The sequence below is a fragment of the Gekko japonicus genome, unplaced genomic scaffold (genome assembly GCF_001447785.1).
Source record: "Gekko japonicus isolate JY-2015 unplaced genomic scaffold, Gekko_japonicus_V1.1 scaffold4936, whole genome shotgun sequence".
NCBI lineage: Eukaryota > Metazoa > Chordata > Lepidosauria > Squamata > Gekkonidae > Gekko > Gekko japonicus.
In genome coordinates this window covers 42,902-54,937 of record NW_015173839.1, presented here as the reverse complement: position 1 = coordinate 54,937, position 12,036 = coordinate 42,902, and the positions used below count along the sequence as shown (strand labels likewise).

The following is a 12,036-nucleotide window of genomic DNA, read 5'->3' as shown; positions in this document are numbered from 1 at the left end:
TTCTTGCTCGGACTGAGGGCTGCTGGGAGCTGGGGGTGGGGTTTGTTGCATGTGCCTGCCCCCTGGGCTCTTTACTGCCGGAGCGCCGCTCCTGTGCGCTCCTGCAGGAAATGACCCCTGCTTGGGACCAAGAAACCTGAAGGACCGCGGTGTTCCCTCACTGACCATCCCTCCTGCACACGTGTATGCTCTGTGTATCTGTATTGTCTAACTGGTTTCCCCCCCCCCCATTGTTTTTATTCTTTGTATTTCAAAAGTTTGTTTGAATGGTTTCGATTGTTTGCCATCTTGGGGGCCCCTCAGCTGGATTGAAAGGGGGAGGTGAAAAGGCTTTGGACAATTAAGTAACTATTATTTCAAACCTCTGTCCTCTTTTCCCTTGACAGACAACAGTGTGACCCGTTGGGCCGCTGATCTACAAGGTCCCATCCTTCTTTGGGGATTCCTGCTCTTTTCTGGAGGCCTTGGGTCTCCGGGATTCCTCTAATGTGGCGCTGCAGTCTCCTTCTCTGAACCATTTGCTGAAATTTGGAAAAGAGAAAAGGGAGGAAAATGTGGGACTGGAAGAAAGCGCCGTTTTGGTTTGAGGTGCCGTCCCCGGCACCAGCGTCCCATAAGTCTGTTTTCAACTCAGCATTTGGAGCTTTGTTAACTTTACTGCTATTTTGTAATTATGCATTTGCTTTTGTAGGAGCTGCGGTGGCTCAGGTGGTTAAGCCGCTGAACTGCAGGCTGTGGAAGGTCGGTAGTTCAGTCCTTCACCAGGCTGTTCTCTCTCTCTCTCTCTCTCTCTCTCTGTCTATCTATCTATCTCCTTGTCTGCTGCCAGTGGGTGAAGACTTACAGGTGTTCCCTCATTGACCATCCCTCCTGCACATGTGTATCCTCTGTGTATATGTTTTGTCTAACTGTTCCCCCCCCATTGTTTGGTGTAGTGGCAAACGGAGATGAGCACCGCAACCCTAGAGTCGGACTCGACGGGCTTTTGAGCAAGGGAACCTTTACCTTTTTATTTGCTTTTGGGGTACACATTTAAATGGTGGTTCTGTTGTGTTGCCCTCAGCTATGCCGGGACTCACACCTAGCCTTTCTACACCAACTTTTACCTTTCCCCATACACTGAGAACTTGCTCTTGAAAGACGCCTGGTGGGGCAGACGTGATCTGGGCATATCCTTTCTTCATCATGAGCTGCCACGCTCTCCACCATGTCTCTAAGCAACAGCAGGGCAGAGAGGCCGAGGCCTTCCCCTGATAAGAACCTCAGAAGAGCCCTGCTGGGTCAGACCGCTGATCTTTCTAGCCTCCCGTCTCACACAGGGGCCAGCCAGTTCCTCTGGAGGGCCAGCAACAGGGCAGGGAGGCCGAGGCCTTCCCCTGAGAAGAACCTCAGAAGAGCCCTGCTGGGTCAGACCGCTGATCTTTCTAGCCTCCCGTCTCACACAGGGGCCAGCCAGTTCCTCTGGAGGGCCAGCAACAGGGCAGGGAGGCCGAGGCCTTCCCCTGAGAAGAACCTCAGAAGAGCCCTGCTGGGTCAGACCGCTGATCTTTCTAGCCTCCCGTCTCACACAGGGGCCAGCCAGTTCCTCTGGAGGGCCAGCAACAGGGCAGGGAGGCCGAGGCCTTCCCCTGAGAAGAACCTCAGAAGAGCCCTGCTGGGTCAGACCGCTGATCTTTCTAGCCTCCCGTCTCACACAGGGGCCAGCCAGTTCCTCTGGAGGGCCAGCAACAGGGCAGGGAGGCCGAGGCCTTCCCCTGAGAAGAACCTCAGAAGAGCCCTGCTGGGTCAGACCGCTGATCTTTCTAGCCTCCCGTCTCACACAGGGGCCAGCCAGTTCCTCTGGAGGGCCAGCAACAGGGCAGGGAGGCCGAGGCCTTCCCCTGATAAAAACACCAGAAGAGCCCTGCAGGAGAAGGTTGCCAGGTGCCTCCTGAGAAAGGATCCCTCCAGAGAAAGGGTTACCAGGTCCCTCTTGGCAACTGGTGGGGGGTGGGGGGGACTTACTGGGAGCAGGAGGGAGGCCCTGCTGATGTTGCAGTGATATGTCTACATCACTTCCGAGGTGACCCGGAAGTGACGTCATCATGCAGTGCCGTCTGAGTGACGGTCTGGTATTTGGGGAAAAGCGCTATGGTAAATTTGGCTTCTACCATAGAGTTTTTACTCAAATACCAGAGAGTCACCCCAACATTGCCCACATGGTGACGTTGTCACCAAGGAGCTGCCTCCAATTAGTTGAGGGGAATTAGGAAAAGGAGTCTCTGCAAGCGGGGGCAACTGAGATCTAAACACCAATGTCTAAGAGGACTGTCTTTGTGAGAATGCTCAAAATAAACAGGTGATTTGTTCAAATTAAAGAGTCTTTTTATTAACAAAGAAAATGAGGAAAAAGAACGGTTCATTCAGAAAAACACACAACATTCAAGAGGTTACTAGAAAAGGCAGGAGAAACAGCGTTTTAGGAATAGCGTGGTATTTACCAGTCTTGGAGAGGTCCACAGAAGCAGCGGAGCTAGAGAGAAAGGGCCAGCGTTTCGTTCTGTGAAAGAGAGAAAAAGAAGAAGCCCACAATAGTGTGTGTGGGGAGGTGGTAGGTGTCAAGAACACCCAACATACTGAGTGTGTTTTGGGGCAGATTCTTATAGGAAGACTTGTGCTGTGAAGCAGTGTGAAGGCGTGCGTCCTTCCTAATGGGAAACTTTTAGAGAACAATCGTAATGATTGCTTTACTCGGGTGAAACAAAGGCTTGGGCCATGGCTTGATGGCTGTTCATGGCCCCTGCTGATGACCCAGGAAGCCCTGACCAGACAGGTGACACCAAGATAGAGGGATTAAGTTGCTCTTAGGAGATAGCAAATAGGAAAAAAGTGATTTTACATATGCAAAAAGGGTTTGAAAGTCAGTGCTTGCTTGAATTATTAATGCAGTCAGGGCTCTTTTTGTAGAAAAAGCCCAGCAGGAACTCATTAGCATAATAGGCCACACCCAACAACAGGAACTCATTAGCATATTGGGCCACACCCCCTGACAGCACAGCTCATTAGCACATTAGGTCGCACCCCCCATGTTACCAGAAGTGTGCTCATCCAGCCACACCCACCTTTTGCTTCTTATTCTATTTACCTTGTTTGTTGTCAAAACCCAGGGCCTTTTTTTTGTAGCAGGAACTCCTTTGCATGTTAGGCCACACACCCCTAATGTAGCCAATCCTAATGAGTTCCCGCTCTTCGGTGTGGCCTATTATGCTAATTAGTTCCTGCTAGGCGTGGCCAACTTGGGAGCCAGCTGGAACTCCGTTCCTGTGCGTTCCTGCCCAAAAATAGCCCTGGATGCAGTCTTCTGGAGATGTTTTACATAAGTACTGAGTAATCCATTAAGTTATGTATGTCTTTAGGTTGGGGAAAAGACAATCTGTTCTGACCACCTCCTAATCCAAGTATATTTCTCTTATTTTTCCATGGAGCTAAGCGATTGGAATCCATATTTGAACAGTGCCTTGGATTGTCCAGGCCCTAGTAGTGCTGGCTCCAGGATCCTCTGAGCTTTGAGGAGGGGTCCGGCTGCTTACAATGTCACTTATGGGTGACAACGACAAAAAAAGCGAATACAATCTTGGAGTGTATCAACAGAGGCATAACATCCAAATCGCAAGACGTGATAGTACCGCTGTACCCTGTCTAAATTTTCGCTCTGACAGGCCGGCCCTGACCGGCTGAATCTTGAAATAAACTTTTTGACAGTTAGAGTTGTGCAACAGGGGAATCCAGTGTCTTGGCAGGCGGTGAGCTCCCCCTCCCTGGCAGTCTTAAAGCAACAGCTGGACAAACACCTGCCAGGGATGCTCTAGGCCAGTGGTGGCGAACCTATGGCACGGGTGCCAGAGGTGGCACTCAGAGCCCTCTCTGTGGGCACGCGTGCCATCGCCCCAGCCAGACCTAGACCGTCATTAAAGTGTCGAATTCTCTGCCAAATAATTTTAAGTAAATGAAAGCATTTGGGACTGCTTTCCGTACTTTGGATCATCTTAAGTTAATTGATGGGTTGTTTTCTCTAAAGTAAAGCATCAGTCTTCCGGTTAAATTGCCATGTTGGCACTTTGCGATAAATAAGTGGGTTTTGGGTCGCAGTTTGGGCACTCGGCCTCTAAAAGGTTCGCCATCACTGCTCTAGGCCGATCCTGCGTTGAGGGAAAAGCCAATGTAGAAACTCCCCGTCAGTGGACTGTGCGTGCTGCTCTTTCTTTCTCTTTTTCCCTTGCCTTCTTTTCTTGTTGATGGGATTTGTTCAGGGCAGGAGGCTCAAATGGGCTGTTATGTCGACTATCCTGTGTGGAAAAGCATAAAAATGGTCATTAAAGAAGCCAGATAATGAAACTGAAGCTCAAATACTTTGGCCACCCAATGAGAAGGGAGCACTCACTGGAGAAGACCCCGATGCTGGGAAAGATTGAAGGTCAAAGAAGACGGGGATGGCAAAGGATGAGATGGTTAGACAGTGTCATAGATGCAACGAACATGAAGTTGAGCAAACTTCAGAGGACGGCGGAAGACCGGAAGGCCTGGCGTGACCTGGTCCATGGGGTCGCAAGGAGTCGGACTCAACTGTGCGACTGAACAACAACAACAACAAAAATTTGCTTGAGGAAACGTGTCATTTCCTATAACCTAGCTACCTTATCACTGACCTTCGGACCCTTCCGACGCTGGCTACAAAAGGAGTGGCCAGACCGTAAGAGATACTCAGGGGCGAAGGAGCCCCGGTGCTGAGAGCGCGAGCTCTGGGGGAAATAGGAGCCAGGTGAGTTGGGACAAATCCCCCCATACCCCTTGCTGCATTCAGGCTACATTCCCAGCTTGCCTGGTGGAAAATGCCGTCACGTCGAAGCCGACTTATAGCAACTGTTACGTATTGGGACTGAACCATTCCAGGTATGTCACCCCAGAGTCTGGCTGAGCTTGATGCACAAGAACAATAGCCGACCAGGACTCTGGAATAATCCAATCAAGTAGTAATGTTATGTAAATAGCCTATCACTGGGAGTGGGGTGTGTTTGGGCGTGGCAATTGCATGTTGTTTAACAGAGCTGTGGCTCTGGGATCTTGTCTTGCTCTTGCCAGAATCACAAATAAAGTCGAGCTGATCACAAGACTCGAGCCTGCTCATCCATGGAGCCCCATTATTTAACAGCAACCCTGTAGGAGTTTCAGGGTAAGAGTTACAGGGCTCTTTTTGTAGAAAAAGCCCAGCAGGAACTCATTAGCATAATAGGCCACACCCAACAGGAGAAACTCATTAGCATATTAGGCCACACCCCTGACAGCACAGCTCATTAGCACATTAGGCCACACCCCCATCTTACCAGAAGTGTGGTCATCCAGCCACACCCACCTTTTGCTTCTTATTCTGTTTACCTTGTTTGTTGTCCAAACCCAGGGCCTTTTTTTTTGTAGAAGGAACTCCTTTGCATGTTAGGCCACACACCCCTAATGTAGCCAATCCTATTGGGTTTCTGCTGTTGGGTGTGGCCTGTTATGCTAATGAGTTCCTGCTGGGCGTGGCCAGCTCGGGAGCCAGCCGGAACTCCGTTCCTGTGCGTTCCTGTCCAAAAATAGCCCTGGTAAGAGATAAACAGAGGTGGGTTTGCCATTGCCTGCCTCTGCATAGCAACCCTGGACTTCCTTGGTGGTCTCCCATCCGAGTACAAACCAGGGCCAACCCTGCTTAGCTTCTGAGAACTGACGAGATCAGGTGAGCCTGGGACCGGGCTGAAAGTGACTGCTTTTAGCATTTCTCCTCCAGCCCAGCTGGTCTCTGGCAATCGCGCAGCACTTGCGGGTGGGGGGGGGGATGCTGAAATCATGCAGGCGGGAAAGGGGGCACATACCCTGTGTTTTCTGGATTGGCTTCTGAGCTTGGCTGTTTCTCTGTATCCAGATCTCTCATACCTGAATCCTGTCTGCATTTTGGTGTTTGTGTGTGTGCATTGGGGGCAGATGAGCACACATTTGCCTGTATTGATTAATACCCCACTTCTCTCCCCCACAGGGACCCAAAGCAGATTCTCCCCTCCCCCGTTTTCTCACAACGACCCCTTGAGGTAGGTCAGGTGGGGAGCCATGTTGGTCTGGGGAGAATGTGACTTGCCCAAGGTTACCCAGCGGGCTTCCGTCATGGCAGAGCGGGGATTTGAACCTGGGTCTTCCAGAACCCTAGTCTGACACTCTGTCCGCTCCGCGACACTATCCTCAGCCACGCCCTGGGTCTTCCAGCCACGCCTCCGTGGCTGGGTGGGCCTCTGCCTCTCTCCCCACCTGTTGGCCAATAGAAGGTTCGGCCTCTTTCTTCCTTCCCCTCCCCAAGTTGGGGTGTTTTGCAGGAGCGGAGAAGGAAGATGCCGTCTCCCCGTACGGTCCTGGTTCTCTACCTGACGGGATTCTTCTCAGGAGGGCTCCAGGTAATTAAGGACGCGTGAAGCAGGGGCTGAAGGATTCCGGGGATTGAACCTGACACTGAAATCACAACTGAGTTTGAGTCACCCTGTAGGTGGCCAGTGTACCGAATCTAAAAAGCCACCTTCAGGAGTGACATCCCATCTTCGGAGTGGCCGTGCAGGCAGGGGCGTTTGCAGAGTCTCAGATTCACTGGACTGATCAACCACCCCTCATGGAACGGCGGTCTCCCCATGGTGGTTATGATGGTCAAAGGAAATGTGTGTGATTGTGAGGGGAAGTAGGGTGGGCGGCCCTGAGCTGGCAATTGCTGAATATTGGGCGGGCAGTGCTTGGGAAGGGTGGAGTTTCTGGAGATGTGATATCGCATCCTCTATGGTGCTCTAGCAATCTCTCCAGTCTCTATGGCGAAAACCACAAAGACTAGAGAAATTCCTAGAGTGTCATGTAGGATACAACATCGCTTCCAGGGGGAGGTTGCAGTGATGTGACATCACTTCCGGGTGATGTGCTAGCGAACCCTCCGATCTCTATGGTCGTTCATGCAAAAATTGAGGGGACTTCCTAGAGCGTCACCATCAACACTATTCCCTCATTTTTCCTCTGCTTCTCAAGTTACCAATGGGGGTGGGGGTGGGAGATTGCCTGCTGTCAGTGGGCAAATGGCTAGATGAATGGAAGTCGATGCCTCTAGTATGTCCTCTGGGGACTGACAAAATGGTTCCCCAAAAAAGCTTTGTTCACTAAAGCATTAAAGGGAAAAATGTTTCCAAAGCTTTAGGCTTCCCATCCCAGTCTCTCTCTCTCTCCCTCTTTACATCTCATGTCAAGTTCATCCTGTGCAGAGGCACCCCCCCCCCGTTTGCATTCTGCACTGAAATCCTTTATTTATTTTTTATACTGGGGATGCTGTGTTTGCCTCCTCTCTGATGCCCCTTTCCTGTCAGTACCAGCAGGGAACCTTGTGCAGCTCCTTTTAAACTATCCCACGTTGTTTTAATTTTTTTAATTCAGCGATCTGAGACTAGCGATAGGGTGATTTCACACTAGAGCTGCCTCGTGGTTGCGCTGCCGTTTGCCCCGACACAAATATGTCAATTTCACACCCGAAGCTGCGGGGCTGCATTTTGACTCGCGGCTTCGCCCGATTTCCTCTGCAGTTTCGTGATCCTCAAAAACCAGGATCACGAAACTGCGGAGGAAATCGGGCGAAGCCGCGAGTCAAATGCAGCCCCACAGCCTAGGGTGTGAAATTAACAAATAGTGTCGGGGCAAACGGCGGCGCAACCGCGAGACAGCTCTAGTGTGAAATCGCCCATTGTCTCATATTGCTAGACTCATGCTGCTTTTTTTAAAAAGCAAAATTTTAAAACAACGAGGGGAAAAGTAACCAATGGCGCTTGTACGCTGGTGTAGGGGGGAGGATGGCGGAAGGCACAGAGTGGGTGGAATGAGCTCGATGTGTGTGGGGGAGTTACCTTCAAGGGGTGGCAAAAGGGCGGGGTGGAATCCAAGGGAATCTGTATGCTTTTGAATAACATTCAGCTTGGAAGCACAACAAGGGGAAAGTCAGCACAAGGGCAGGAAACAGTAAACAGAAAGCAAGCTGAACACTAAAGGGGGGGAAATCGATCCAGAACAACAAAGAAAACCTGACGGAAATGCACAGTGAAAGCGAGGGGGAAACCCTGTGCATAATGGGTCTTAGAGTGCAGTCGTAAATAATTAGGGCTGCCATCAGGAGATTCACATTTGGGGGTGTGGAGGGCTTGCCAGCCACATGATGATGCAATGAGCCAGGGCTTTTTTTTTTGCAGAAAAAGCCCAGCAGGAACTCTTTAGCATAATAGGTCACACCCAACAGGAACTCATTAGCATAATAGGCCACCCCCAACAGCAGAAACTCATTAGCATATTAGCCCACACCCCATGCCGTCCCTTGGCTGGGGAGCCCAGGAAAGCCGGCCCTTGGACAGGCCGCGGAATGCACGGGGAGGCATTTAAATGCCTTCCCGATCCTTCCAGGCCCCCCTCAGCCCGCCAGACTCAGAGTCACCGGGGGGGTCGCCCTCCAGGCCTTCCCTCTGTAGCCAGGCACGCAGAGGTTTTGGCTGTAGTGGGCGTGGCCAACTCTGAAGCCAGCCGGAACTCCGTTCCTGTGCGTTCCCGCCCAAAAATAGCCCTGCAATGAACCATAGAGTTATGGGGGAATGCTAGAGCATCTCCTGATGCAATGACATCACTTCTTGGTCATAATGGAACGGATATAACGATGTCAGTATGACACACCTCCCATTTTCTCCACCATTTTCCTCTGCTTCCCAGCTGAGTGGTGTTGGGAAGGGCCAGCAAGGGACGGGCCTAGTTGTAAACAGAGTCACACCTTGCCAAGCCCCAAACCATCATTCTGGGTCCCATACACCCCGCCTCACCTGCCTTCCTTGGCTCCTGCAGTTTGCCCCCATCTTCCTTTCTCATGAGTACCTGCTACAAAAGAGCCCTGGTTGTAAGCAGACTCGCACCTTGCCAAGCTCCAAACCATCATTCTGGGCCCCATACACCCCGCCCCCCGCCTTCCTTTGCTCCTGCAGTTTGCCCCCATCTTCCTTTCTCATCCAGGTGGTCTTCAGCGTCTCTATGGCCCGAGTGGTGCCATTCGATATGGCTCCCACCTCTTTCGATGACCAGTACGACGACTGCGTGGATCAAATGGAGGAGAAGGTGGGGGCGCTCCTCAAGTCCGAGGTCTATGGCAAGGCCTGGGAAGAGGCGGCCGCCAAGTGGAACGAGATTGAGGCCTCGGTCTCGGTGCCTGAAGGCTTCAAGGCGGAGTACGCTGTCGCAGCCTTGGCCTACACACAAAAAGAGACCTTCTTGTACAGAGATTTCAATGGAGCTGTAAAGACCGGAGGGAAGAGTGAAGACGATTACCTCAAGGACTTCGGCTTCAAGGCCTTCCACTTTTTCTTGACAAGAGCCCTTCAGGTTCTGCAGGCCGACGCCAGCTTCCAGTGCCGTGAAACGTATCGTGGTGTCAAAGGCACCCGATTCATGGCAGAACCCGCCCAGAAGGCCCGTTTTGGATATTTTGCTTCCTCGTCGCTGAACAAGACCGAGGCCATGAATTTTGGGCGGGACACCTTCTTCACCATTAAGACCTGCTATGGGGCCTCCATCAAGGAGTTCTCCTTCTACCCAGAAGAGGAGGAAGTGTTGATCCCACCCTTTGAGGTGTTCCATGTTGAGAGTTCCATTCAGACGCCAGACGGAATCCACATCAGTCTCGTCTCTGCTGGAATATTCAGCAAGTACAACTGTGTCTATGTCAAAGGTAACCACAAGGGCACCTGGCTCCCGAGTCTGGAGAACCAGTTGCGCTCACAGTCCCACAACAGGTAGAGTCAGACCTCCAGCTGAGGGGCAAACACCCCCTCAGTTAGTTTATGCACTCCAGACCAGGGTGTCCAGACAAAACTGCTAGGAACAGACACAATGCAGTAGTTGGCTTGCAGAGCAAATAGAGCAGGTGGCTCAGATAAGCAAGCCAAGCTGCAAGTGAAAATAGATACATGTGTTCTTGCATACTCACATGCCGGGTCACTGGTCAACATCCTTTCCCAACAGCAGTATCACTCATCCAGATGTGGTGGAGAAAAGACCTGACTTATGGCGACCCCATGGGGTTTTTAATGCAAGAGACGTTCAGAGGTGGTTTCCCACTGCCTGCCTTCACATCACAACCCTGGTATTCCTTGGAGGTCTCCCATCAAAATACTAGCCAAGGCCGATCCTACTTAGCTTCCAGGATCCAGGGGTCATTTCCAGTGTTCCCTCTAAGCTGAGTTAGTGTGAGCTAGCTCACAGTTTTTTAGCCTCTGGCTCACACATTTTTCTCTTAGCTCAGGAAGGATGGCTCCAGAGCAAACTAATTCATACTGCAGCCAAATCGCTTGCTCACAGCTTTAATGCCAGTAGCTCACAAAGTAGAATTTTTGCTCACAAGACTCCAAAGCTTAGAGGGAACATTGGTCATTTCATAGAAAAAGAGGTGCAGGAGCTCATTAGCATAACTCATTTGCATAACTCGTTTGCATATGCCACACCCCCTGACATCACTGGAAGTGTGTCAGAAGGCAACACCCACCGCTCAGGCGCCACTGGACTGTTTTGGATTGCTAGCTATTGGGGGGGGGGGGGAACGGGCAGATCTGCCTTCACAGAGGAGGGAGAGCTTGTACCTAAATAAAACTTGGTCTTAAAGGTGCCACTGGACTGTTTTGGATTGCTAGCTATGGGGGGGGGGGATGCGTAGATCTGCCCTCACAGAGGAGGGAGAGCTTGTACCTTAATGTGTGTGATCTGCCCTCACAGAGGAGGGAGAGCTTGTACCTTAAGGCTGGCCACTTCTTGCTCCTCATGGCCCGACGGAGGGCTGCTGGGAGCAGGGGGCGGGACTTGTTGCATGTGCCCGCCCCCTGAGCCCCTTACTGCCGGAGCTCTGCTCCTGTGCACTCCCGCAGGAAATGACCCCTGCCAGGATCTAATGAGATTGGGCTAGCCTACTGTAAAGTACTCGGTTCGATACATCATGACTCAGACAATGACATAAGAAACACGCTGTGACGCCCTCCTTATTGGGGAGGACTAGTTTCCCTTTAAAAGTGTTCTTTATTTTGTTTAACTGGGTAGATTAGGCTGCCACCAGGAAATTTTAAGGATTTCCAAACCTTTATGCTTTACTTTTGCTCTCTCTAATTTGGTAGGCCGAGTTCAAGGCTTACGAGGAACTATGTGGTTCTGGGAAGTAATTCTTTCAGCTGGTAGCTTTGGTATCACACACAATCTTCTCCCTCACTGACAGGGATCTTTTCATGTAACTTTGTAACACTTGTTTAACTCAATGCCATATATGTTCACTTTTTCACTCCAGTCTGTTATGACCCACAGACTTTCTTAAAACTTTCTCTTATACAATCAGCTTTCAGCTCTCTATCTCTTTCTCACTGAACAACTGCAGCTGTCAGCTTCTCTGCTTCAACACAGAACTGCTTAACGTACCAACTGTCAACTTGTAACTGTAACTCCTGACTGACACACATAGTCATCCACCCAGATTCACTTCCAAAACCCCTCCCCCTCTCTGTCAACCACCAACCATACCACACTTGCATCTCTCAACCACTCTAGTCTACCTACCACAGCCTAGCAACCAAACTTTTAAAGAGACACACACACCCAAAAACAAGGAATCATTACACACGTGTTTACTCAGTACTTCACACTACAAAAAGACAAAGACAAACAGCCAAGTGGCCAATTATATATATATCCAAGGGAACCCCTGGATCCCTTTGGGGGTTTTGAATCTCCTGCCAAGGTTTCTATTGGTTCCCCTAGTGGACTTTAGGAGCCTAGCCTCTATTGTTCTTTAGGAATCAAGCTCTGCTCGCCTGGCCACTGCCTAGTGGTGGTTCCCAGGACACAACACCCCTCCCCAACGGGGCAGGCAAGATGGGCCAATGGTGTGCCCTCCTCTTGGCGGCCTCAGGATCCCACCTCAGCCGGCGCGTGCCGGCCCTCACCTTC

General features: G+C 51.0%; 1 protein-coding gene across 1 annotated transcript in view; it reads left to right on the top strand.

The window, feature by feature from the left end:
- Positions 1 to 10,127, top strand: part of LOC107120840 — a gene marked incomplete at its 5' end in the record, with an annotated part of 21,786 nt that extends 11,659 nt beyond the window's left edge. Inside the window, 3 exons of the mRNA XM_015423611.1 lie at positions 6,047 to 6,098; positions 6,362 to 6,455; positions 9,070 to 10,127. Of these exons, the coding sequence (XP_015279097.1) occupies positions 6,047 to 6,098; positions 6,362 to 6,455; positions 9,070 to 9,849 (926 nt within the window). The remainder of the gene's footprint in view (positions 1 to 6,046; positions 6,099 to 6,361; positions 6,456 to 9,069) is intronic.
- Positions 10,128 to 12,036: the final 1,909 nt, after the last annotated feature.